General features: G+C 40.5%; 1 protein-coding gene across 5 annotated transcripts in view; it reads left to right on the top strand.

Annotated features, from left to right (window-relative positions):
- The window catches only part of Srgap2 (SLIT-ROBO Rho GTPase activating protein 2), a 284,297-nt gene that overhangs the window by 178,198 nt on the left and 79,684 nt on the right, over window positions 1-26,415 (top strand). For all 5 annotated transcript variants that reach the window (XM_004663526.2, XM_004663525.2, XM_004663527.2 and 2 more), the window contains exon 5: window positions 15,210-15,272. In XM_004663526.2, the coding sequence (XP_004663583.2) occupies window positions 15,210-15,272 (63 nt within the window). The remainder of the gene's footprint in view (window positions 1-15,209; window positions 15,273-26,415) is intronic.

The raw sequence follows: 26,415 nt of genomic DNA, 5'->3' as shown, positions 1-26,415 counted from the left end.
GTCAGTCACTAAAAGAATATTTACCACTCTCAATCTATGAAATACAAAAATGGTTAATAAACTATAAGAAGGAAGAAGACAAAGAATCTTCTAGAGGAAAACTTGCAATCTAGACCCCAGTAGCTGTCAGGAGAAGCCACTCTGACCGCAATGGGCAGAAGAGAGGGCTTTTGAGAGGGTAATGGTGTCCTCATATAAGTTGTTGTGGTTCAGTACTCACCATTTATCAAAATATGTGGAACCATATATGCTGAAAGGAAGGTGTGAGAGGAATGGTGAACACAAACAGGTCAATTTAGATAGCAAACAGCACGTTGGTGGGACTTAAGCATAAATACATCCACATGTACAATAAGCATAAATTACACAAATGAAAAGGCAGTTTTCTGTCTCAGTGGTCTTAATAAAAACACAATATTTATTACATAAATAAAAACTGGACATGGTGGTTACTCCTATAATACCAATACTCAGGAACTGAGTTCAGGAGGATCTTGCATTGGAGATCAAACTGGACTACATAAGTCAGTGCATAGCCAGTCTGTACTGCATACCTGATGACCCCCTACTGAGAAAGGAGAATGAATAAATTTGAAGCATAAGTATACAAAAAGTTTTAAATGATAGGAAAAAGCAACACTGTAAAAATCACACTCACATTCTTAAGCAAAAAAATATTATCCAATATGGAAAGACATTTCCTAATAAAATTTTCAGTTATCTATAAGAATTATGTGTTGAATAACATAGCTTTAAACTACATAACTAGAAAATGGACAGAATTTAGAGGATAAATAGACATAGTTAGAGAATTAATATATTTGTCTAGTGGATAAACAGCTAGATGAAAAAAACTAAAAATACAAATTGAAAATCAAACTTGACCTTAATGACACAAGTGAGCATTATGTCTAACCAATGAGATGGGTACACATTCAAGTGTTTGTAGAACAACTAAATGTAAGTTTGACTCAGAGGTGGCAAATTAAAGAGCTTAGGTGAGAAATTGTGGTAGACAGTTTGTCTTTCTTTCCATTGTTGGGGATCAATCCCAGTGCCTTGTGCATGCTAGGCAAACACTCTTTCCATTGAGCTACATCCCAGCCCTTTGGTGAGATAATCAGAATACCAAACTCTGGCCTTCTCATAATTCATTGATTTGTTTATGGGAGGTGGGTACTGGCAACAGGTAACGTGTCATCCACCAAGAATGTGGACTTCGTGTAAGTATATGTGGGCCTTGACTGATGGGAAGGCTGCATATGTGATTAGTGTGGACACGGACCAGAAGCTCTAAGCTACCACTGTAGGTGGAGAACTGATACCTTACATTCCGAATGCACTCTCATTCTCTGGTAGCGAGAGTCTACTCAGTAATCCAAAGTTGGCTTTATGCCCCTCTTAGATCCAACTTTGGCACCTGAGTCGCCAAGAAAATGCTGTCCTCATAAATAAACCTTCGAGAACCTCTTCTCTTGGCAGGAGGATTCTAAGGCAACTCTGAGATTCTAACACTACACAGATTCCAATAGCTTTGGCTGTGCCAGTGGTTCTTCTTTCTCCTGCAGTCAGCAGTTTTCCCAGTGCTCATGCATTTCCTGTAAGGGTACTGCTGACTATTTTATTTCCTACCAGCCTGCCCTCTTCCTCTCAGTGTCCTCATGCCAGCTTTCAGATGAGCTCTGTTCCCTCCTCTGCCCAGCCTTCTCCACACAGGCGTTCTTCCTGCTTCCCAGCTCCTGGAATTCTTTCTTGTAGGAAGCTGTGTGCTTGCAAGGACCTTGCCATGCTGGCTCTTCTTGCCTTTTCACCCAGTTCTCCGCCACTGATTGCTTTTAGCTTTGGGTGATAAATTTACAGCTACTGAGAGAACTGTGCTGCTGTGTTGCCTTTTTTTCTTTTGTGTGTCTGCTTACTCAAGGGTTTCCAGATTCACTTAGATACCATTGCTCTGCCTTTAGTGTCCTCCTCTGGAAAAGGAGTGACTTCAAGATATGATTTCAGGGCTGGAGGGATGGCTTAGCAGTTAAGGCACATACCTGCAAAGCCTAAGGACCCAGGTCCAATCCTCCAGGTCCCACAAAAGCCAAATGCACAGGTGGCACATATGTCTGGAATTTGTTTGCTGTGGCTAGAGGCCCTGGTGCGCCCATTCTCACACACACTCTCTCTCTCCCTCTCTTTGTCTCAAATAAATAAATACAAATAAAAATATATTTTAAAAAATAAATGAAATTATTCCAGCAAAGCATAGAGGTGCATGCCTTTAATCCTAGCACTTGAGAGGTAGAGGTAAGAGGATGGATCTCTGTGAGTTCAAGGCCAGCCTGAGACTACAGAGTTAAATGCCAGGTCAGCCTTGAAAGAAAAAAAAAAAAAGAAGAAGAAGAAATGATTTCAGAATGAAAAGTCAAGACCTTGAAGACATGCACCCTCCCTTGTCATTATTCTGAAGTATAACAACAGATAGAAATTTTCCAAGACAAAGGTTACAATGATGATTTAAGAAATTTAAGGCCCAGGTGTGATTTGCTTTCTTTTTAAGAGATGAGCAGCTGTGGAGATGGCTCAGTGGTTAAAGGCACTTGCTTGTAAAGCCTGTTGGCCCAGGTTCAATTCCCCAACACTCATGTAAGCCAGATGCACAAATGATACATGCATCAGGAGTTTGCAACTTCAAGAAGCCCTGAAGCACCCATATTCATATTCTTTCTCCCTCCCTTCCTCCTTCCCTCCCTTCCTTCTCCCTCCCTCCTTCCCTCCCTCCCAGCTGCCTCTCTCTGGAATCAAATAAAAGAATATTTTGAGAAAACAGGGATGTTGTTTTGAGCTTTTCTTAGTATTGGGATTGACCATGCTCAGAGTAGAAAACATTCATGAAGGAAGGTATGGACTAGGCTATCAGAAGTCTTAGGAAATCAGGGGACCTGAAGTTTTTTTCTCACACTCCCCTGTCCCAGACCAGTAGAATTCAGGCTTGTCTTTACCATGTATTTCCCTTAAAAAAGGCAATGGGCACTGAAAGCTCTCTCCTCCACCCGCCCCACCCTCCCACTGCCACTGGCATTACTTGTGAGTTGTCTTGTGTGACTGTTCATGTCACAGAGCTTCTGGGAAAGCCTTAGGAACTGATGTTCAGAAACATCTGCCCTAGACAGGGCTCCTTGAACTTTTCCATTAGTAATTCCTTTTCATTTATGAAATCCTGAGAATATGGATATATAAATTATTATACAAATCAAACATTTACTGATAATCATAGGATTTAATTTTATTTTAAACAATTTTTGTATACATAATTTTGCATTTATTAAAGACTAAATAAATTTGCATACTAATGAGATAGACATTACATTACTTTCTAGTTGCTGTAACAAAATACCTGATTAAAGCAACTTAAGGAAAGAAGGACAGGGGGGTTATTTTAGCTCACAATTTGAGGGTCTAGTCCATCGTGATGGGGAAGGCATGGTGGCAGGAGCATGATGCGACTGGTCACATTGTGTCCAGTCAGGAAGCAGAGAGAGAGGAATGCTGGGCCACGTCTCCTTTCTTTTTACTCAGCTCAGGCCCCAGCCTATGGCATGATGTTGCCCACATTCTTAGTAGCTCTTCCCTGCTCTGTTAACCCTTTCCGGAAACATGGACATATTGTTCGTAAATTCTGTCAAGTTGACAAGACCAATCATCACAGATATGCTTGCTTATTTTTACATAAAATATTAAGTTTTGGCTGAATATTTGATTCTGTAGGATATAGAGCTTCCTCAGCATTTTTCTGCATTGCCTGATATTTTGACTTTATAATCATCAGTGCTGAAAATACCACACTTTTCATGGATACATAGCTCAAAATGGTAGAAGTTTATTTAGGGCTATTGTTGGAAATTCTGCCTAATCCCAACCTAAAATTCATTTACTACATTTTATAATACTCAAGACAGCAACTCAAGCATCAAATTTTAGTTTTGATTTTTTTAAGTTATATGCAAAGTATTTTGCTTAATTTTGACGTTTTCTTACATATGTATGATTATATTTTTTGTTATTCTTCCCCAAGCCCTCTGCCTATCTGGCTGATTCTCTTCCTCCAGTTTCTCCTTCTGATGTCTTGTCATTTGTATTCCCTTATACTGTCTTCCCCTCTTCCCTCAGGCTCCCTTTCTCCTCCTCCCTTTCTAGTTTCATAACCTATACACACATATGTATATAATTTTAAATATTGATTGGCATACAAGAGAAAACATTGGTATTTTCCTTTCTGTGTCTCCCTTATTTTGCTTAACCAAATGATCCATTTTCCTAAAGATGTCATGATTTCACTTTTCTTTACTGTTAAATAAAATTTCACTATATAATTACATTCCTTTTATTGATTCATCTGTTGTTGGGTATATAGGTTGAGTCCATTTTCTATCTCTAGTAACAAATACAGCAATAAACATGGCTGTACAAGTTTCTCTGTAATACATTCCCTTACAGTCTGTCTAGTGTATACTCAAGATGGAATAGTTGGGTCATATGGACAGTTCTATTTTAAGGTTTATTTTGTGTTTTGAGAACCTCCACACTTATTTCCATAGTGGCTGTACTAGTTTATATCTCCACCAGTAGTGTATGTGAGGGTTCCTATTTTGCCACATCCTGACCAGCATTTGTTTTCTTCAAGATAGTTAATTATTCTGTCTAGGATGAGATCGGATTATTTCAGAGCAGTTTTAATTTACGTTTCTATGGTGGCTAAGGATGTTGGACACTTTTTCAGGTAGTTGTGGCACACATTTCTTATTTTGAGAACTATCTGTTCAGTTCATTGACACATTTATTTGTTGGGTCACTGGATGACTTTTTTTGTTTAATTTTGCAATTCTTTATATGTTCTAAATATTAGTCTTCTGTTTGATATGTAGTTGGTAAAGATTTTTCTCCTGTTCTATAGGCTGTGTCTTCACTTTGGTGGCTATGGTCTTGATGTACAGAAGCTTTTTGCTGTCATGTAATACTGTTTCTCAGTTCTTGCCATCAATGTCAGTGCTATTGGGGTCCTTTTCAGAAAATCCTGCCTTCATCTGTATCATAAAGTATATTTTCTGTAACAGTCTCTAAGTTCCAGGTCTTACTTACATTGTAGTCTTTGATACCCTTTTAACTGATTTTCATACAACAAAAATATGGATGTAGTTTCATTCTTCTACACATGGAAATCAAGTTTCCTCAGCACCGTTTGTTTAAGAAGCTTGGCTTTTCTCCAGTTTTCTCCTTTGGTGTGAACTGTGTGGGTCCACTCTTCCACTCCTTACTCTGTGTGTCGGCTTTGTTGCAATGCCATGTTTTTTTGTCATAATGGCTCTGTAGTTTGAGAATAGGTATTGTAATACCTCCAGCATTGCTCCTTCTGCTTAGAATTGTTTGGACAAGTCAAGATTCTTTAGTGTTTCCACATGAAGTTTTAGATTTTTATTTCTGTTTCTGTGAAGACTGGGATTACATTACATCTATAAATCACCTTTGTTAATCCCAAGGGTTTATTTTTTGTTTGTTTGTTCTGTTTTTAGTTTTTAGGTTTTTTTTTTTTTTAGATAATTTAAGTGATGAATCTGAAACAGGTATTAGGTCTGTGATTTTGTTAGATTTCTTACGAAATGTGACTTGTCGCTGGGAGAGTTTAACTATGCCCATTAGCTTTTCAGGGAAGCAGGTATTGATGAGATTAGTTTTTATGGTGCTTACAAACTCAAAGGATTCTTTAAAAATGGAATGTGACTGCTTTGTGAATCACTTATATTTATACAGTGTTATTATAACAAGAAATATCTATTTGTTACTTAAAGGCAAATTCAAAGTAAAAAATTTAGTATATAATAGCTGAATTTTTAAAATTCTATTTATGTTTCTAGTAAGTTTTGGACTCAATATTTAATTCGCCCTAAAGTTAGGAAATTTCTTGATGGAGATGGGAGAAAAATGATCCCAAATTAGGAAAATAAAATTCCATTTCTAGTGACGCATTTGTGATAGAAAGAGTTACATTTTGATATACTCAGACATCAGAATGACATCCATCTATCTCAATAATTATAATTAAGATTTTATTTTCAAGCCATGCCTGGCATACATGTTCTGTAAATACTTGCTGAGGGAGTTGTCAATGTTCACTTCTAAAATCTCACCATCTTGCCCCTTGAAGGATCCACTAACTGAACATACTTTGAACCTCTGACCAGCTCCTTCAAGAGAGCTAATTATTTAGTTCTCATCTTCTTTATTGGTGAACTCTAGTATTCCCACTGCTACTTTAAATTTGTGACCAACATTTAAAAATGTAGAAAAAGGACTGGAGAAATGGCTTAGCAGTTAAGTGCTTGCCTGTGAAGCCGAAGGACCCCGGTTCGAGGCTCGACTCCCCAGGACCCATGTTAGCTAGATACACAAAGGGGTGCATGCATCTGGAGTTTGTTTGCAGTGGCTGGAGGCCCTGCCACGCCCATTCCCCCCCCCCCCCCCCCCCCGTCTATTCTCTCTGTCTGTCACTCTCAAATAAATAAAATAAACAAAAAAAATTTAAAACGTAGAAAAAGAGGGCTGGAGAGATGGCTCAGCAGTTGAGGTGCTTGCCTGGTTCAATTTCCCAGTACCCACATAAAGCCAGATGCACCAGGTGGTGGTGCATGCATATGGAGTTCATTTGCAGTGGCTAGAGACCCTGGCAAGCCCATTCTCTCTCTTTCTCTTTCTCTCTGAAATAAATGAATAAATAAAATATTTTTAAAGTAGAAAAAGAATAATAAATATGAGAGTACACTACAGATGAGTTCTTTCTTTAAAGACCTACTGGATTATAATAAAAATAAAATGTGAACATCCTTGTCTACCCATCCTTCGAATGTCAAAGCACCTCCAGTGTACTTTGGTGACAGCTCCAAGCCAATCTCTCTTTAAAAATATTGTACTGCATTGTCTTTGTTGTTGGTGGTGTTTGGGGTACTCAGGATCATGCCTGCTAGGAAAGCAAGGCACACCCCTAGAACCTGTATTTGCAAATTGTATGACCTTGATATCCCCAAAGTATAAGGTTCTAACTAGAGTGCAGCCTTCCTCGAGCCTTTGTTGGTATCCTAAAAAGTGAGAGAATGAGGACTTAGAAAGGACCTGATACAAGAAATGGGCTGAGGGGAAATTTAGAAGTTATTCCTGAACTCTGACCAGCTGGATCCCCACCCTCTGCACCCCTGCAGCCACAACCCCACAATGTACCTTGATTTTATTGAACTGAGTTGGGCGGGAGAGACCAGATTCAGTGTCTACCATCAACCAGCATTTGGCCCTGCTGTCTAACAGCCACTCCTTTAAGCCTTACCTTTCCTACCCAAAGCATTTGAGCAAAGAGTGAGCTCAGGAAGTTGTCCCCTTTGAAGCAGTGTGAGTGCCCCTGTAACCCTCACCCTGAGTTTGCTGGTACTTCTATTGCAGAACGTAATAGGAGGTCTATGTCTCTTTCCTCTGAAATCTGGAAATGCCAATTCAATTTTAAACTGGATTAAAAAAAAATGTGGCCTGTGAAATGTCTTTAGGGTGAGCAGAGGATTCTAGCACTGATGGAGGAGATCCGTGCCCTTGAAAATTGGATTCCTCTTTGGAAAACTGCTGATATGGGCTCATCAGTACAGAACTGAGTAACCCTACTGTTTCTACCTGCTGACAGCTTTGGCCTTGGGACGAGCTGAAATTAACTTTCACCGCATGGCAGAGACATGCTTTCCTCTATTTCTTTCATATAAATAGGGAGTAATTTTGTGCCTATCAAATAATACAGCTTTGTAGTTTAGCCAGTTAAAAAAAAAACAACTAGCCCTTGCCTTACACCCCTCTTGGATAATACACTATGCTGATCTGAATAAGTAGACAAATAGCTAATAAGTAATAGTTGTGGTGCGTACTGGTTTGAAAACCCTTTCATAATAGGTGTTCTTTGGAAAGCTAACAGTCAAACCCATTAACACTCAAGAGATGTACTGACTTAAAAGGTACAAGGATAAAGTCATCAGCCTGCCATCCAGGCAGCACAGACCCTGTATGTAGCCTGGTCATGCAGCACATTTCTGCTGCTGCATTCATTCTGTGAGCAAGGAAGCTTTGGAACATTGCAGTGTGGGGAGAGGAGGCTTTCTGTTTCAGTTCTGTTGTCCAGTGCTGTTTTCTGTTAGAAAAGGAAGACTCCCTGCTCATTTTATAAGCGTACAGCTGGCTGGAGCTGTTGGAATCTCATTGTCTTCCCACCAGCCCCACCTTTGTGGCAGGCTGAGTGGGGCCACCGTGAAACACACTGTGGCTTAAAGGTTGGGGTGAGTTTCAAAATAAAAGATCCGGGCTTGTCCCACCATCATACTTCCTATTCCATTGTTTATTGTGCCACATCTCTATTCTAAATTTAGCTATCATTCTCTCTCTTCCCCTCCCCCAAGCAAATATTATTATGCAAACATTTAAGGGGAAAACTTTGCCCAAAGCAAGCCCCCCCCACACTTCTTTTTGGTTTCCTGCAGTGCTTAGATGACTCATTCTCTTCCAAGAAATTTTAAAGACAAGAGACATAGGCTGTGTATTAGTGCACAAAGAGTGCACTGTACATCTACCTTCTTCCCTCCCAAAAACTCCTTGGCTGCTTTATGTAAGGAATGGAAAGGCTCTGTAGCCTTCCTTGTCATGTATTATAATTTTAGCTGAGCTAGCTGGCTCAGCCCAGCCAGAGGGAGTGGTAAGTCAAATTGCTTCAGCAGCCTACTCAAATGAACAGGGATAATAGTTCAGAGGGCCTTCCAACTTCAGAACACAGAAGGAACTATCTGCCTTTCTTGTTATTTTATTGGTTAGGCTTCCTCCTCTCCCCTCCATTCTCCTCCCTTTCCATTTCTACACTTAGATGACTACTATTTAAGACATGGCTAAGCCATAGGCCAGAAGATCAGAAGCTGTCTCCTCTAACTATGGCTATTTATATTTTTGTTGTTGTTGTTGTTTTGTTTTGAATGTAGGGTCTCACTCTAGCCCAGGCTGACCTGGAACTCACTCTGTGTTCTCAGACTGGCCTTGAACTCACAACAGTACCTCAGCCTCTTGAGTTCTTGGATCATACCCTGCTAACTTTGGCTATTTAAATATAAGGATGGGATGAGAGAGTCTGGGAGACTGGCCTTGAGCGGGGAGGCCAGGGAGGTTGGAAAGTGATACTTGTGGTCACTTTCTGACCCTGTTGCTGACTCTGAGGCTAGTGGTGAGTCATTTCTCCTCACTTCACATCCTTGGTCCTCTGCTGCTTCCCTCAGCACGGTAGAGACTGGGGTGTGAGATTGTACATGAACTGCATTCCCTGTTGTGGCTTGTTCCAGTGGTTGAGGTCATTAGAAAGGAGACAGTTGGAATGGTAAATCAAAGATTGGCAGGGTGTCCTGAAGCTCTCATTTTGAGGATGATCTTGTAACAGGGGGATTTGGCGTTCTGGGATGTTTGCTGGAACTCCAAGCCCTGAATTCGTATCTCCAAACTAACCAAAGAATTGGCAACTCCAGATTCAAAAAAAATGATTTTTAAAATACCACACTTTGTTTATATCTCACAAAGATGTGGGAAAGGGAGAAAAGTAGGAGGTATGGAAGGAAAGATAAAAATGTGCAGTTCCCAAAGGATTCAAAGTGAAGACTGTAGTAAAAGATTAAAAAGTGTCTCTTCCCAACTCAGCATGGCTGCTGGGGTGGGAGAGAGATCTTACTAGTCCAAGGGCCCAAGAATCAACAACTGCCTTTTCAGAGAGAGAGAGAGAGAAGTGGGCACCTCTCTCAATGGGTCTGGGAGAATATAGTTTAGAATTTGCGCCACCACACCTAGACACCAGGTGTCCCACCCAACTGGCCTGGACTTAGAAAACCACCCACACGTGGTCAGGGTGCGCACTCGAGAGCGCTAATTGGATAAGACAGGCAAGTACTAAATTGAAGCAGGTGGGTTGAGCTGAGACAGAGAAGGCCACCTGGGATAGGCATGGTGAGGGTGACATGGGATCATCCTAAGGGTCTGCCTAGTTTAAAAACAAACTACCTAAAGTAATGGGTTTCATCATGGCTTCATAGTACACGTGGGGCCGTATAGTTTGTTCTCATTTGTTCCCTTCCTCCACAGTCCTCCCTGTGTGTCTACCCCTCCAGCTGGTTCCCTTTCTTTCCCTTGTTGGCCCTAACGTCTGCTTTCTTATTACATGTATTCTATTACACTATTTCACACCGCCTTTAAAATCTTTCTCCGATCTCATAATCCCCCTTCTAGTTTTGTGACCTAAACAATGTTCTCACACACACACACACACACACACACACACACAATTTTAGATTTGGATTCTACATGAGAGAAAACGTGGTATTTGTCTTTGTGAGTCTGGCTTATTTTGCTTAACATAATGATTTCCAGTGACATCTATTTTCCTACAAAAGTCATGATTTCATTTTTCTTTATAGCTGAATAAAATTACATTGTGTATATGTATCACATATTTTGTCCATTTATCTGTTGATGGACATCTAAGCTAGTTCTGTTTCTTGGCTATTATGAACAGTACATTAATAAACATGGATATGCAAGTATCTTTGTAGTATGTTGATTTAGTCCTTCCAATATATATAACTGAGAATAGAATAGGTAGATAATATGGCAGCCCTTTCTTTAGTTTTTTGAGAAACTACCATAACTGATTTCCATAGTAGCCATACAAGTTTACATCCCCGTCAGCATAGTATAAGGGTTCCTCTTTCTCATATCCTCACCAGTATTTGTTGTCATTTGTTTTCCTGATAACAGCCATTCTAACTGGGTGAAACAGAATCTCAATGTAGTTTTGATTTGTATTTTTGAAATATTCATTGACAGTTTATTTTTTCTTCAAGAATTGTCTATTCGGTTTATTAGCTCATTTATTTTTTTCTCTTTTGATTTTTTTTATTAACAACTTCCATGATAATAAACAATATCCCATGGTAATTCGTGTTTAATTTTTGAAGGTCTTTATGGATCCTAGATTTTTTTCTCCCATTCTGCAGGCTCTCTCTTCACTCTGGTGATTGTTTCCTTTGCTGTACAGAAGGTGCCTACTTTACTTGTTAAAGCCCCTTTCTTAGTTCCCACGATTATTGCCTGTGCTGTCAGAGTCTTTTTCAGAAAGTCTGCATATGCCTTCCTCTTGAAGTATTTTCTCTGTGCTTTCTCTAGTGGTTTCAAAGTTTCATGTCTTAAACTAAGGAAAGATCTTAACAAATATTTTAACTGAAACTTAAAATTTATGTAAGAGAAAAAAGGCCCATAGAAATTAGCCAGGGCTGGCAAGTTACAGCAGGTGACAGAAGAGCTAGGAATGGAAGAAAACTTTTTTTATAATTTTTCGTTTTTTCGAGGTAGGGTCTCACTCCAGCTCAGGCTGACCTGCAATTCACTATGTAATCTCAGGGTGGCCTCGAACTCAGCGATCCACCTGCCTCTGCCTCCCAAGGGCTGGGATTAAAGGCATGTGCCACCACGCCCGGCTTGGAAGAAGACTTTTGTGATCATTAATATAGGCTTCTTCACCTCCCCTCCCCCATTGGCATAGCTATTCATGATAGAAGACACACCTATGTTATGTTCCATAGTGAATACCTTAACAGATAAAAAAAAAAACTGGGCAAAGAATTAATTAATAGAACCAAGCTTGGTGGCACACACCCTTCATCACAGAGAAGGCAGAGGTAGGAGGATCACTGTGAGTTCCAGGCCCGCCTGGGACTACAGAGTGAGTGCCAGGTCACATTGGGCTAGACTGAGATCCTACCTCGGAAAAAAAAAAAAAGAATTAATTAATAGAAAAATAGCAAAACATAAAAGAAGAATGGAATATTTAAAAACAGATTTTTTAAAATGGTCAGGTTACTAGACCTAAAGACAAAAACATGATTTCATATCAAATTTTCAGGACAAGAAATTGGTCTAAACATTCTTATGTCTCTAGTATATATGTCAAGGCCATAATTTTTCTCAAAGGCAATTTAGTGGTATAATTGAGTATTCTTTGTCTCAGCCATGTTATGTCTAGCATAAAATCAGTGAAGGTATGTGCATAGATTGTGTGTGTGTGTGCATGTGTGTGTGCACACGAGCACATTTGTGGAGGCTAGAAGTTGACATTGGGTGTCTCTTCACTTGAGACATGAACTCTCTCACTGAACCTGAAGCTCACAGATCTGGCTAGACTAGCTCTAGCCAGTAAGAGCAGGAATTGCCCGTTTCTGCTTTCCCAGCACTGGGATTTATAGATGCCACTCTGGACACATCACTGGTGTGGGTTCTGGAGACCCCAACTCAAGTCCTCATGTGCGCAGGGAAGTGGCAGTATATCTCCCTAGCCCCTACCTAAAATAGTTCAATACAACATTTTAAAATACCAAACCTTGTATAATTTACTTATTTCTTTGAGAAAGAGATAGAGAATGAGGCAGATATAGAATGGGAACATCAGGGCCTGTAGCCACTGCAAACTCCAGACGCATGTGCCACCATGGGTACTGGGGAATCGAACCTTGCCCAGTCCTTAGGCTTTGCAGGCAAGTTCCTTAACCACTAAGCCATTTCTCCAGCCCTAAAATACCAAACTTTGTAAGAAAAACCTATGTCCAAGAATTAGGAGCTATATCATTATATTATAATTTAATCGATGAATAACTGGGCAATGTTCACAGCATACACACTTTGTAAAATTAACAATGAAAGAGGAAAGTTAAAAGAGAAATATGTGCCTCCCTCTCTGCTTGCAAATAAATAATATTTCTAAAAATATACATAACACTGGGCAGTATGACACATGCCTATAATCCAAGCACTCAGGAGGCAGAGGCAGGATAATTGGGTGTTCAAGACCAGGCTGGGCTACAGAGCAAGACCCTGTCTCAAAAAACAACAAAATAGGCCAGATGTGGTGGTGCACGCCTTTAATCCCAGCACTTGGGAGGCAGAGGTAGGAGGATAGCAGTGAGTTCAAGGCCACCCTGAGAGTACATAGTGAATTCCAAGTCATCCTGGGCTATAGTGAGACTCTAACTTAAAAGAAAGAAAGGAAGAAAAGAAGAAGAAAGAAAAAAGAAAGATTAAAAATACATATAACAAAGTCTAGAGTGGTTTCTTGTGAGTATGTGCACATGTATGCACACACAGACGCCACGACACCCAATATGGAGGCCAGAGGACAGCCTTGAGGGTTGGTCCACTCCGTCCACCTTGTTTGGAGAACACTTTTTATTGTGTCTCACTGCTGCATTTGTCAAATAGGTAGACTGTGGGTCTCCAGGGAATTCTCTAGTCTCTGCCTCTCATCTCACCATAGAAATGTTATGCCGGGATTACAGATGGTAGTGCTGTAGCATATGGCTTTACATGGGCTCTGGGGCCCTAAACTAGGTACTTGTGCCTGCACACCAAGTGTGTTATCCACTGAGTCTTTTCCACCGCCCAGTTGATGATCTCTTAGTGTTAGGAATGAAGGTTACTTTTGTTACTGTGAAGGTTTTTTATACAGTATTTATTATAACAAACACATTACATTTCACTTTTAAAAGTATCTTTTATTTATTTATCCGCAAGGAGAGAGAGAGAGAGAGAGAGAGAGAGAGAGAGAGAGAGAGGGAAGGAGGGAGAGAATGGGTACATTAGGGCCTCTAGCTACTGCTAGTGAACTCCACATACATGCATCACTTTGTGCATCTGGCTTTATGTGGGTACTGTCCCCAGCTTGTTAGGCCTTGCAGGCAGGTGCTCTAACTGCTAAGCATCTCTTCAGCCCACATATGACTTTTTAATTTTATTTTAGAGAGAGAGAGACTGAAAGAGAATTGGCGTGCCAGAGCCTCATCCACTGAAATCGAACTCCAGGCACTTGCACCACCTAGTGAGCATATGCAACCTTGAGCTTCCTCACCTTTGTGCATCTGGCTTACATGGGATCTGGAGAGTTGAACCTGGGTCCTTAGGCTTCGCAGGCAAGCGCCTTAACCACTAAGCATCTCTGCAGATATGCCCACATATTACTTTTCTAATTGGGAAAATATTTTTATTTTGTTTGATGATTTCCAGGCTGGAATTGAACCTAGGGCCTTATGCATACAACACAAGTAATCTACCACTGAACAACACTCTTAGCCAGAAAAAAAAATACTGTTAAAGTAAACATATATGTATCTGGAAAAACAGCAAGGGCTAAAAGGATCATATTAATGAATGAAAGCTCTCTTCCCTGCACACCGGGGAGCTGAGCTGTGCAGGTGTTGTTTGGACTTTGGGTTTGCAGCTCAGTGGTAGAATGCTTTCCTGGTGAACACAACAAGGCCCTGGGTTCAATCCCTGGGACTAGAAAACAGATGAACATGAAGTGTGCTAAGGTGTGGTTGGTGTGTATTTGTGAGCTTAAGGACAATAACCCAGTTGTGGTGATCAGTTGCATCCTGTATTTTTGGAGGGTTGAGTATAACATTTGGCATATTTCCTCTGTCCTTCCTCACTCTTTTGTTTCTACTGTTCTGTGTGGATAGATGCCTATCCTGGGTTGCAGCAGCAAAGAATCGGAGAACTATTGCTGCTCAGAAATAACCAATTGAAAACTCCTTAGCATTTATCACCAGAGTCAGGTAACATTGCTACTATTGCAAGAGTCAATACAGCAGAACACTTTGGGAGATTAGAAGAGTAATAAATTGAGTGAGAAGTATAATTTGATTCTTTCCTGCTTGGAATTTTCTATTTAGACTTTGATGTCTAGGAATGTTTATATACATTTTCCTATTTCATCTTATTGTACATCTTGCTTTCTTCATAATCCTCTGGAATGTTTGCCTACAACTATCTGAGAAAGCGTGTTACACCTAACAACACTTGCTAAGTGGGATGTGGCTTTCAGGCCTGCCTTTGGGGACCAATTGAAAAATCAAAGGCTAGACTGTAAAAAGGGCACATTTCATTTTATTAAAACTCTTTGAGTAATCTGACCATAATTGGGTCTGATCTGAGTGGTTATCTGATTTGCTAGGTTAAATAATGGGCCTTAATTGAGTCAGTGTCATTTGTGGAGCCTGTACTGCTCTTGCCTTTGTCACTCCCTCCTTTCTCCTTCTGTTTCCCAATCAACCTTCATTTCTGTTTCTTTACAGAGTAAAGAAGTGGGCCAGCAGCTCCAAGATGATTTGATGAAGGTGCTGAACGAGCTGTACTCGGTAAGTCTGTGGGTACACGGCTAAGGGCTGCTTGCTGTTTGAGAAGTAAAGGGACATAGCATTTGACCGCCCATAGCCAGTCACGTCAGCAGTAGAGGTTGAGAACAGTGCATGTTCCCCTTTGGGGGTGATACACCCATCTCTTTTTTTTCACACTTATTTTTCAAACCTGAATGAGCCCAAATTCTGTCTTCATTTGGGACATCTTTCCAAGGTCAGCCAGGGTCACTAGCACAGCCAACACCATTAGCAGCATACCAGATACCCCAAATGTAATAGCAGAGAAGATAGTCTGTGTTATGCCATTGCCTATAGGAAAGGATTTATGCTCAAGTTTTGCATTAGACCTAGATTGATCTGTTTGAGATTAGAACAGATGGAACACAGATCTCTAAGTGTTTCCAATATGAAGGACTAGTTCAGGCAGAGAGAACTTTGCAAACGTGAGCAGAAAGCTAGGTTGTGGTCTTGGAGAAGAGAACACAGTGTTTTGAAATGATTGGCAGCTGATGTGTGCTTCATGCACCACGAGCTTCTAGGGCTGATTTTCCCCCAGCCATGTGTTATTATAATGAACACACACACATGAACTTCCTACCACCATAAGGAAAATGCTTATGATTTTCACAGAGTTTTTTTTCCCCAGATTGACTGTGTCAGCCCTGTGTGTCATTTTCCAGAGTTGCCCCAACCCACTTGGAGGTGAAAGTGATTTTCTGATTACTTGTTTCTCTCTCTTTCCTTATTTCCTTTCTTCAAAGAATGAGCAGGCAGTGGTAACATGCGTCTTGGCAGCTGTTAAGTAATAGAGTAGACCAGTCACCTGACTTGTCTCCAGTGATTCTCGGTTCATTTTGCCTTTCTATCCTGTGGCTCTTCCTCAGAAGTCCAGTAGCTATGTGGCAGTTCCATGCCCATTTCTGTCAGATGAAGTTAAGGCTGTGTAAATGGGAACTTTTCACACTGGTTGAATTTTTTAAGCTTCCATTGTTCACTTTGCTTTGTTCTTTGAGCATCTCCTAGAAACCAAGAACTATGATTTCTTTCTTCTGGCAGAGAATTCCCTAGGTTAACAAATGACACATTATCATAGGAGTCCTTTTATTCTTCCTATAAGTATCTTGGTCCTTTGATATTTATGGTTGTTTTGGGGGAAGAACATGCTGGTTAGCCAGCAGATTTCCAAACCAACTCAGATGTAGCATGATACTCTCGCAGTAGGAATCGAGGCAGTGGGGGGAAGATAGCACCTGAAGAGCTGTTAACTTTTACCCAGAGAGGTAGATCTCTTCCTCAGCTTTGAATTATTTATTTATTTTTTTACTTATTTATTTTTAGGTAGGGTCCCACTCTAGTCCAGGCTGACCTGGAATTCACTATGTAGTCTCAGACTGACCTCGACTCACAGCAGTCCTCCTACCTCTGCCTCCCAAATGCTGGGATTAAAGGCGTGCGCCACTACACTCTGCTCAGCTTTGATTTTTTTTTAGTCTAAAATTACTGTGTTTATACAAAACATAACTATAGGTATTTTGTGTAATATTGGCAAAATTAAAAGCTAATACACAAACTTACTGGAATCCACTTTTAACCTTGAAATCAGTTATTAACTTGATGTAGAACGTGACTCAGAGTGAGGAGTTGTTGGGCTTCTGCTATTACACTAGTGGTAATGCATGCATAAGAACAGTGCTTCCAGTTTTGAAAAGCACTACTTAATACAGTGATGCACATATCTGGTTAAATTTTGGACTGTTAGGAGATATTTAAGGCACACACCCTGCTAGTCCATAAAGGCTCCATGTAAACAAAGAGAAATTCAGTTATAGAGCATAACTTCTACATCTAAAAACGTGATCAATTTAGTGTTAGGAAAGAAGCATTAGACATACTGGAAATGGATTTGGGGGAGAGGGGCATCACCTTATTACCTCTCAGCATCATTGATTTAATTAGTATCTTAACAAATCAATGGCTCAAATTTATATACGAGTCATCCTTTTTAATTTTTTTTTACTTTTATTCATTTATTTATGTGACAGAAAAAGAGGGAAGAGGGGAGGAGAGAGAGAGAGAGAGAGAATGGGCGCGCCAGGGCCTCCAGCCACTGCACACAAACTCCAGATGCAGGCGCCCCCTTGGGCATCTGTCTAACGTGGGTCCTGGGGATTGAACCTGGTTCCTTTGGCTTTGTAGGCAAAAGCCTTAAGCACTAAGCCATCCCTTCAGCCCAGTCATCCTTTTTGAAACAAGCATAATAAATTTTAGATAAGATGTAATAAAAATTTAAAAAGCTATGTTGAGCTGATGTATATATACATGGGTGTGATTATATTTGATATACAACATTCTTTTTTAAATTTTTATTAGCATTTTCCATGATTATAAAAAATATCCCATGTTAATTCCATCCCCCCCACACACTTTCTCCTTTGAAATTCCATTCTCCATCCAGCTTTGATTTTTTAAAGTAAGTGAAAGTTATGAGCTATATAAAAATGAGGAAGAAAACCATAGTTCTGTCTGATAAGGGTTAAGCTGAGACTTTAGTCCTCAGAACAGTTGATCTTGGCAAGTTGTTTTTCTGGCCACTGTAAACCCATGGTTAATACACAGCATAAAGTCTTCCCACTGGTCTTCAAATGGAGGATTGGCTGAGGATGGTGTCTCCTGTTGTGAGGTGAATTGGTACATATATAATTTGCCCAAGGCCTAAATAAGATCGGCTGTTTCCCTCTAGTAGGTAGTAGAAAGAATAGAGAACATCAGAAAGTGCCAGCAAAGGCAGAACCTCCTGGTACAGTGATTCTCAACTAGATTTACTTTTCTTCCTCCACAGTGCAACATGTAGCAATGTTTGCAGACATTTTTAGTTGTCACAGCTATAGGACTTGAGGATGCTAGTGGCATCTAACACATAGGTGCCAATTATGCTGCCAAAAATCAACAATGTTTAGGACTGTCCACCACAACAAAGAATTACCTAGCCCAAAATGTCAACGGTATCAAGACTGAGAAACCTGGGTGTAATGACTCTAGGCTCCTTAATTAGGCACTCTGAAGTTTACCTTGTCTGGACTGCTACCTGCATGAACTTCCATGGCACTGCTGTCTCTAGACTTGCCATGTTCTGGGATCTGCCTCTTTCATTCCCCCTCCCTCCCTCCTTTTCTCTTAAATATATAAATAAAATATTATTAAATGACAGGAACTAATATATACCTTTAAATATTGTCTCTGAATACAAATGGTCTCAATTCCCCATTCAAAAGACACAGAATAGCAGGAGAATAGAGAGATGGCTTAGCAGTTAAGGCACTTACCTATGAAGCCTAAGGACCCATGTTCTACTCTCCAGATCCCACATAAACCAGATACACAAAGGTGAGGCAACCACAAGGTCACACATGCCCTGTAGGTGGCACAAGCATCTAGAGTTTGATTTCAGTGACGTGAGGTCCTGGTGCACCAATTATTTCTCTGTCTCTCTTTATTTCTCTCTTGCTTACTCTGTAAAATATTTTTTTTAAGTATCTTTATATTTGTTGCCTCCAAGAACTACACCTCATGAAAGACAGTACTACCTTAGAATGAAAGGATAAAGAAAAGATAATTCAGACAAATGGAACTAGGAAACAGACAGGTATACCTGTTCTTATATCTTACAAATAAACTTTGGAGAGACAGATCTTGCTCCACAAACCTGCCACCTGTAGTTCAGATCTCTAACACCCACTTAGAACAGACAGCCTGACACAGTGGCCTGTACGACAGCAATAGGATGCAGAGTAAGGAGAATCCTGAAGCTCACAGGCCAGTTAATCTGGTATTCCTAGTGGCAATAAACCTAAGGGAGCACACTGTCGCAAAGTAGAAGGCGAGGACCAACACTCTGAGATTGTCTTCTGACTTCCAAACAAGTATGCACATTAAAAACAGAGGTAGGGGCTGGAGAAATGGCTTAGCCGTTAAGGTGCTTGCCTGCAAAGCCAGAGGACTTTGGTTCAGTTCCCCAGGACCCACGTAAGCCAGATGCACAAGATGGCGCATGCATCTGGAGTTCATTTGCAGTCCTGGAGGCCCTGGCACACCCATTCTCTCTCTCTCTCTCTCTGTCTCTCTCTCTCTCTCTCTCTCTTTCTCTCTCTCTCTCTCTCACTCTGCCTCTTGCTCTCTCTCTCTCTCAAGTAAATAAAAAAAATAAAATATTTTTTAAAATGACGGGCTGGAGGGATGGCTTAGCAGTTAAGCCATTTGACTGTAAAGCCAAAGGACCCAGGTTTGATACCCCAGGACCTGCATTAGCCAGATGCACAAGGGGGCACATGCATCTGGAGTTCATCTGTAGTGGCTGGAGGCCCTGGCATGTGCATTCTGTCTCTCTCCCTCTATCTCTGTCAAATAAATAAATACATAATAAAATAATTTTTTTTCTTTCCAGTTTTTTTATTAACAACTTCCATGATTATTAAAAAATCCTATGGTAATGCCCTCCCTCTCCCCACTTTCCCCTTTGAAACTCCATTCACCATCATATCCCCTCCCCCTCTCAATCAGTCTCTCTTTTATTTTGATGTCATGATCTTTTCCTCCTATTATGTTGGTCTTATATAGGTAGTATCAGGTACTGTGAGGTCATGGATATCTAGGCCATTTTGTGTCTGGGGGGAGCACGTTGTAAGGAGTCTTACCCTTCCTTTGGCTCTTACATTCTTTCCGCCACCTCTTCTGCAGTAGACCCTGAGCCTTGGAAGGTGTGATAGAGATATTGCAGTGCTGAGCACTCTTGTCACTTCTTTCCAGCACCATGATCCCTTCTGAGTCATCCCAGGGTCACTGCCATCTGAAAAGAGAAGATTCTCTACCAAAAGTGAGAGTAGCATTAATATAAGGGTACGAACATTAAGAGGAGTGCTTATGGGCAGTTGGATAAGCATAGTATATACATTTAGCCAGACAGCAGCAGATGTTACATCCCTAGGACTCATGACTACCCCTGTTGTAGGTTTTCAGTATCAGGAATGTATTCCCTCCCATGGAGCAGGCCTCCAATCCAATTAGAGGGCAGTTGGTTTCCACCATGACAGATGTGCCACTATTGCACCCCATTGGCTCATCTGGCCTGGCTGGCCAAATATAAGGCTTGCAGTGTCCACTGTTGAGTATCTTCACTGGTGATTTCTCTTTCTCCCATTGCACTGCATGCAGAATGGCTTCTTCTAGCTTTCTGTCAGCTGGTCTACATGGAGGAGGTTATCAGCTCAGTTCCAGCAGGATTTCTCACTGGCCTTGCAGCCCAAGTTTGTGGAATCTTCAGCAATAGGGTCTTGCCATCTATTCCTGATGGGAAACCAAAGGCTTTGGCAATGGCCTATAATGTTTTGGGGCCATCAGGTACCTCCTTGGCCAACAATTCACTGGAAGGTATCCCTGGCACTGAAAATTTTCTAGCAACAATCTATGGCTCCTGAGTGTTCCATTGTCCAAAAAATTAGGTTTCCATATGATTTATTTATATCCTCTTAGATTTTTTTTTTTTTTGCTTAGCCCTCCCTTCGCCTTTCCTTTACTCATTCTCTTCCCCTGACCAGATGTAGGCCTTTTCACCCCCATTAATGTGTTCTTCTACTTAGATATATACAATACCATCCTATTAAGTACCTCCCTCCCTTCCTTTCTCTTCCCTTTATATCTCTTTTCTAGCTTACTGGCGTTTGCTACTGAGTTTAAAGTGAAAATTACAGACCAATCTCTCTGAACATGGATACAAAAATTCTCTAGCAAAGTCTGGTATTTTAGTGTATGCCTTTAATCCCAGCACTTGAGAGGCAGAGGTAGGAGGATCACTGTGAGTTCAAGGGCACCTTGAGTCTGCATAGTGAGTTCTAGGCTGACCTGGGCTAGCGAGACCCTACCTCGAAAAACCAAAAAAAAAAAAAAATCTCTAGCAAAGTAAATTCAGGAACAAATCTAAATGATGTTTCACCATGATTAGTTTGGCTTTATGCCAGACTTACATATGCTTCAACATATGTAAATCAATGGGTGTAATACTTTATATATATAAATGAACTCAAAGACAGAAATCACATGATGATGTCAGTAGGTCCAGAGATGGCTTTTGACAAATTCTAACATTCCTTCATGATAAAACTTGGGAAGAAACTGAGAATACAAGGAAATTATCTCAACATAATAAAGGTTATATAAGGTAAACCTATGGGTTATATACTAAGCAGGAAAAAACTCAAAACATTTCCACTAAGTCAGGAACAAAACAAGGGCATCTACTTTCTCCGTTCTTATTTAATGTAGTCCTTGAAATCTTAGAAGACAAGAGAAACAAAAGCGATTCAAACAGGAAAAGAAGGAATAAAAGTATCATAAGAGATTATAATGCCTCCAATAGAAACTTCTGAGAGCTTATAAATACTTTCAGCAAAGCGCAAGATACAAAATTAACAGAAAACTCACGTAGCCTTAATACCAGTAAAATCATGTTGGAGTAGAAGTCAGGCAAACAATCCCATTCATAATTGCTACCCCACCTCCAAAAAAGTCAAACCTACCTTGGAGTAAACATTATCAAGGAAGTGAAAGACTTCTACAATGAAAACTTGGTAATACTCAACAGAAAAATTAAAGAAAACACTAGGAAATGGAAAAACATCCCATGCTCATGGATTAGAAGAATCAATATATTGAAAGTGGCTATCTTATCAAAAGCACTCTACATATTTAATGATATCTTTATCAAAATTACAACACCATACTTCACAGAAATAGAAAAAAAATCTAAAATTTATTTGGAAGCACAAAAGACCTCAGATATTGAAAACAATCCTGTACAAATAATACAGTAATAATGATAATAACAATGCTGGAAGTATCACGATGCCTGATTTCAAGGTATATTCCAGAGCCATAGTAACAAAAATAGCATGATACTGGCACAAAAACAGACATGTAGAGCAATGGAATGGCATAGAAGATTCAAGTATAAATCCATCCAACCACAGTCATTCATGTTTGCAAAAATAGTCATTGGAGAAATGGCGCATCTTCAACAAATGATGCTAGAAAAACCAGGTATCTACATATAGATTGAAATTAGCACCTTATCTCTATGCACAGCAATGAACTCTGAAATTACAAGAAGACACTGTAGGGAAAACACCCAGTTACAGGCTTAAGTAATGTGAATAGGATGCTATACACTCAGAAAATAAGACCAACAAATGGGATTCATAAAACTGAAAAGCATCTGCCCAACAAAAGAAACAGTAATTGAATGAACAGATAGTCTAGGAATAGGAGAAAGTCTTTGCTAACCATGCATCTTATAGATCATAGATATAGATATATAGATCATGCATCTTATAGATCATTAATATGTAGAATATTCAAAGAACTCCTTAAAAAACTTAAGTATCAAAAACAAATTTAAAAATGCTGTATGGGGACTGGAGGAATGGCTTAGTGGTTAAAGGAACTTGCTTACAAAGCTCAATGGCCCAGATTCATTTCCCCAGTACAAGCCAGATGCACAAAGTACACATGTATCTGGAGTTCTCCTACAGTGACAGGAGGCCCTGGTGCTCCCATCTCTGTCTGCCTCTTTCTCTCTGTTCCGCTTTCTCAAGAATAAATAATTTTTAAATGGGCTATGGAACTGAAAAGTATTCTCAATAGAAGAAATATAGATGGCCAGGAGACTTTTTTTTTTAAGGTGCTCAATATCTTTAGCCATCTGGAAAATGCAAACTAAACCTACTTTGAGGTTTCAACTCTTGGTTCTGAATAGCTGTCCGCGTGTGCATGCACGAACACACACACACAGAGATGATAACAAATGCTGATGAGGGTAAGTGGAGCCCTTACTGACTGTTGGTAAAAGTACAAACTGGTACAGACATTACAGAAATTGGTGTAGAAGTTGTTCAAAAATCTGAACATTGAGCTTCCCTGTGACCCAGCTATACCAAAAAGGGCTGTATGTTACCACAGGAATACTTTCACATCCATGTTCATAGTTACTGTAGTCACAATAGGTGGGAAATGGAATCCACTTCTACATGTCCATCAGCTGATGACTAGATGATAGAAATGTGGCACATATACACAATGGAATGTTATTCAGCTATAGAGAAATAGAAAATTTATAGGAAAATAATAGTACTTGAAAATATTATACTGTGAGGTATCCCCTGCTCAGAAAGACAGGTGTTTCATGTGCTCATGTAGGTCCTAGCTACAGTGAGTGACTATAAATGGCAGGAAATTCGAAAGGGGCTATGGGAGGGGAAAATATGGGAAAAGCATTAAGAGGCCTGGGACAGTAGAATACATGTGAATACTGGCGTGGAAAGGTTTATATATGTATTGTGGGAGTGTATAGGATGAAGGGAATGGAGGGTGAGGGTCAATCAAAACTAAGGATGTATGAAAAAGCCATAAGGAAACCTACTGCTTTGTAAGCTAATTAAAAATAAAGTTTTACCCCTTCAATACCAGCACTTGGGAGGCAGAGGTAGGATTGCTGTGAATTCGAGACCACCCTGAGACTATGTAGTAAATTCCAGGTTAACCTGGCTAGAGTGAGACCCTACTTTGAAAAATCAATAAAAATATTTTTAAGAGCCTTTTTTTTTTGTAGGGTGAAATTAGACTATGACTAGTCTAAAGAAAGGGCCACTGACATTAGGATAAGTAATTGTTGCAGTCTGCTGGTTAGCCTAGGCCTGAAGAACTTCCTGAGACATGGTATCACAGTGCTTTAGTTTGTGCTGGGAAAGTCCTAAGGAGAGCAGAATGATTAGTCAGCCTGCATGGGAGAATGGTTCCCTCAAGTAGGAAGTTGAGATAACTGTATACTGCCTTTGTGAAGGGACTTTCTATATACACTCACTCTTAGCAGAGTTGGGAAGAGAATTAAGGAGAGCTTCTTGTGATGAGCTTTCTCCCTATTTGTTCTGCTTAAGAAAGCAAGGGAGACTGGAGGGATAGCTTAGCAGTGAAGGCACTTGCCTGTGAAGCCTAAGGACCCAGGTTCTGTTGCCCAGGACCCACGTAAGCCAGATGCACAAGGTGGTGCATGCATCTAGAGTTCATTTGTAGTGGCTAGAGGCCCTTGTGCACCCATTCTCCTCTCCTCTCCTCTCCTCTCCTCTCCTCTCCTCTCCTCTCCTCTCCTCTCCTCTCCTCTCCTCTCCTCTCCTCTCCTCTCCTCTCCTCTCCTCTCCTCTCCTCTCCTCTCCTCTCCTCTCCTCTCCTCTCTTCTCCTTTCTCTCCTTGCAAATAAATAAAGTATTTGAAGGAAGGAAGGGAAGGAGGAAGAGAAGAAGGGAGGGAGGGATGGCCCTGTGGGCAGTAGAAGTTATTTGTGGGCACTGGGGCAAGAGGTCAAGTGTATAAAATTCCCTCCAGATTTTTCATTGCTCTTCTGTCTTTGTGTCGGCCTCAAGATCCATGGATAATTTGTTTGGAGGGACAAATTATCTGAGGGTGGCACTACTGTAGGACCCTGTTAAGCTTTATAAGCCAAGGAAATAGTTCAGGTGGTTCTGAGTGAAGATCCCTTTGGACAAAAGGCACAGAGTCCCATCATTAGTAGCTAGCCACTCTCTGCACCCTCTTTTTTTTTTTTTTTTTTTTCCTAAGTCCTTTGAATTCCCTGACTTGGCATTCTGTTCTAGGGGCTGCTTCTAACAGCTGCTGTTTAGAGAGCAATCCCAGGAAACGTTCTTCAACACAGTTTTCCCCATAAAATGAGCTGGCTAGCTTGTAAGCCACAGGGTAAGTGGCTTTCATGTGCTAGCTGATGCTTAGGAATGCCTTTGAAGTCAGAGGACAGCGCTTCTCAAAGAACTCTGCCTCAGTTGTACACAGAGGCTGTGTCTGGAAGAGCCCAGGAAACCTTCACAGGAAGGAGTTAATAGGGAGGCAGAGAAACCACGCTGATGACGACTCGAGGAAATGTTTAACCCAAGAAAGAAAGGAGAGTGAGGTTTTGGGACTGTCATCACCCCGGAGGGTTTATGCTTCCATGCTAATATGTTTGTACGTACATACATACATACACTTGACGTGATACAGCAGCTGATTGCAAAGCTACTTCAGACTGATATTCAGCACCTGTGCCCTTTAAGGACAGTAGCAGCTAATTGTCCCCCAATTCTGCTATCTGTTTGAAAGTGATACTAGGCACTAAGGATACAATGACAAATCAGAGACATCCCTAAAGTCAAGACATTTAGTTTTAATATGGGAGGACAGAAAAGTAAAAACTGAGGCGAGAAGAGCCCTTGTCTGTCGACAGGTGGATCAGGTTCCTTGGAGAGGCACTTGAGTCTTAACTGCCAGGAGCGCCTGAATTGTTCTCGACTTCCGCTCTTGCACTCCGGGCACCCAGGCCTTGTTTCTCCTCGCTGTTCCCATCTCATTCATCTCTCTGGGGCTGTTTTCAGTGTTTTCTTCTCTGTTTCCTCTAAATTGTTGCTTTTGGTTTTACTCATTTTGGGAAAATAGGAAATTTTTCCTGAAGTGTCTGGTAATCTTCAGATGCTTGCTCATTTTGAAGTAAAGCATATATGACATTTCCCAACTGTGAAAAACTGTAAAAGATGCGGTGCCGTTCCTTAAGAATTTAATTTCTTAGAGTAGATAAACTTTTTGCTCTTGTTAATGAGAAAGCTCTTTAGGGGAAAGGAACAACATAAACTGTTCATTGGATTATTCTGTTTGTTACGTTGTGACACTTCTCATTTCTTTGGTCTTCTGTGTTCATTCATTGTGTTCTCTTTAACATGAACTGCACAAAATAGAACATCACTTTACAAAATAATTGGTTTTGCAATTATTTATTCTCGTGCTTGAATTCCTTGTTCACATTTGGGTGAAAAAGAGAAAAAGGATCCCCTCATGTGCCCTTCTTCAGTAGGATAACAGCTTCTTCCCTCCTGCTGCTGAGCCAGCCTGGTGAACCTGGTGTTGAGATAACTGAGAAAGGCCCATTGACAGAGCATGAGATCTGTGTGTGGGAACTTATGTCAGGTTCAGAACAAGATGAAGCAAACCAGGTGTGGTGGTGCATGCCTTTAGTCCAAGCACTCCAGAGGCTGAGTTGTCAGGATTGCTTCAAGTT

The sequence above is a fragment of the Jaculus jaculus genome, chromosome 1 (genome assembly GCF_020740685.1).
Source record: "Jaculus jaculus isolate mJacJac1 chromosome 1, mJacJac1.mat.Y.cur, whole genome shotgun sequence".
NCBI lineage: Eukaryota > Metazoa > Chordata > Mammalia > Rodentia > Dipodidae > Jaculus > Jaculus jaculus.
The sequence above is the reverse complement of the archived record's forward strand: the minus strand, read 5'-3'. Positions and strand labels throughout refer to the sequence as shown.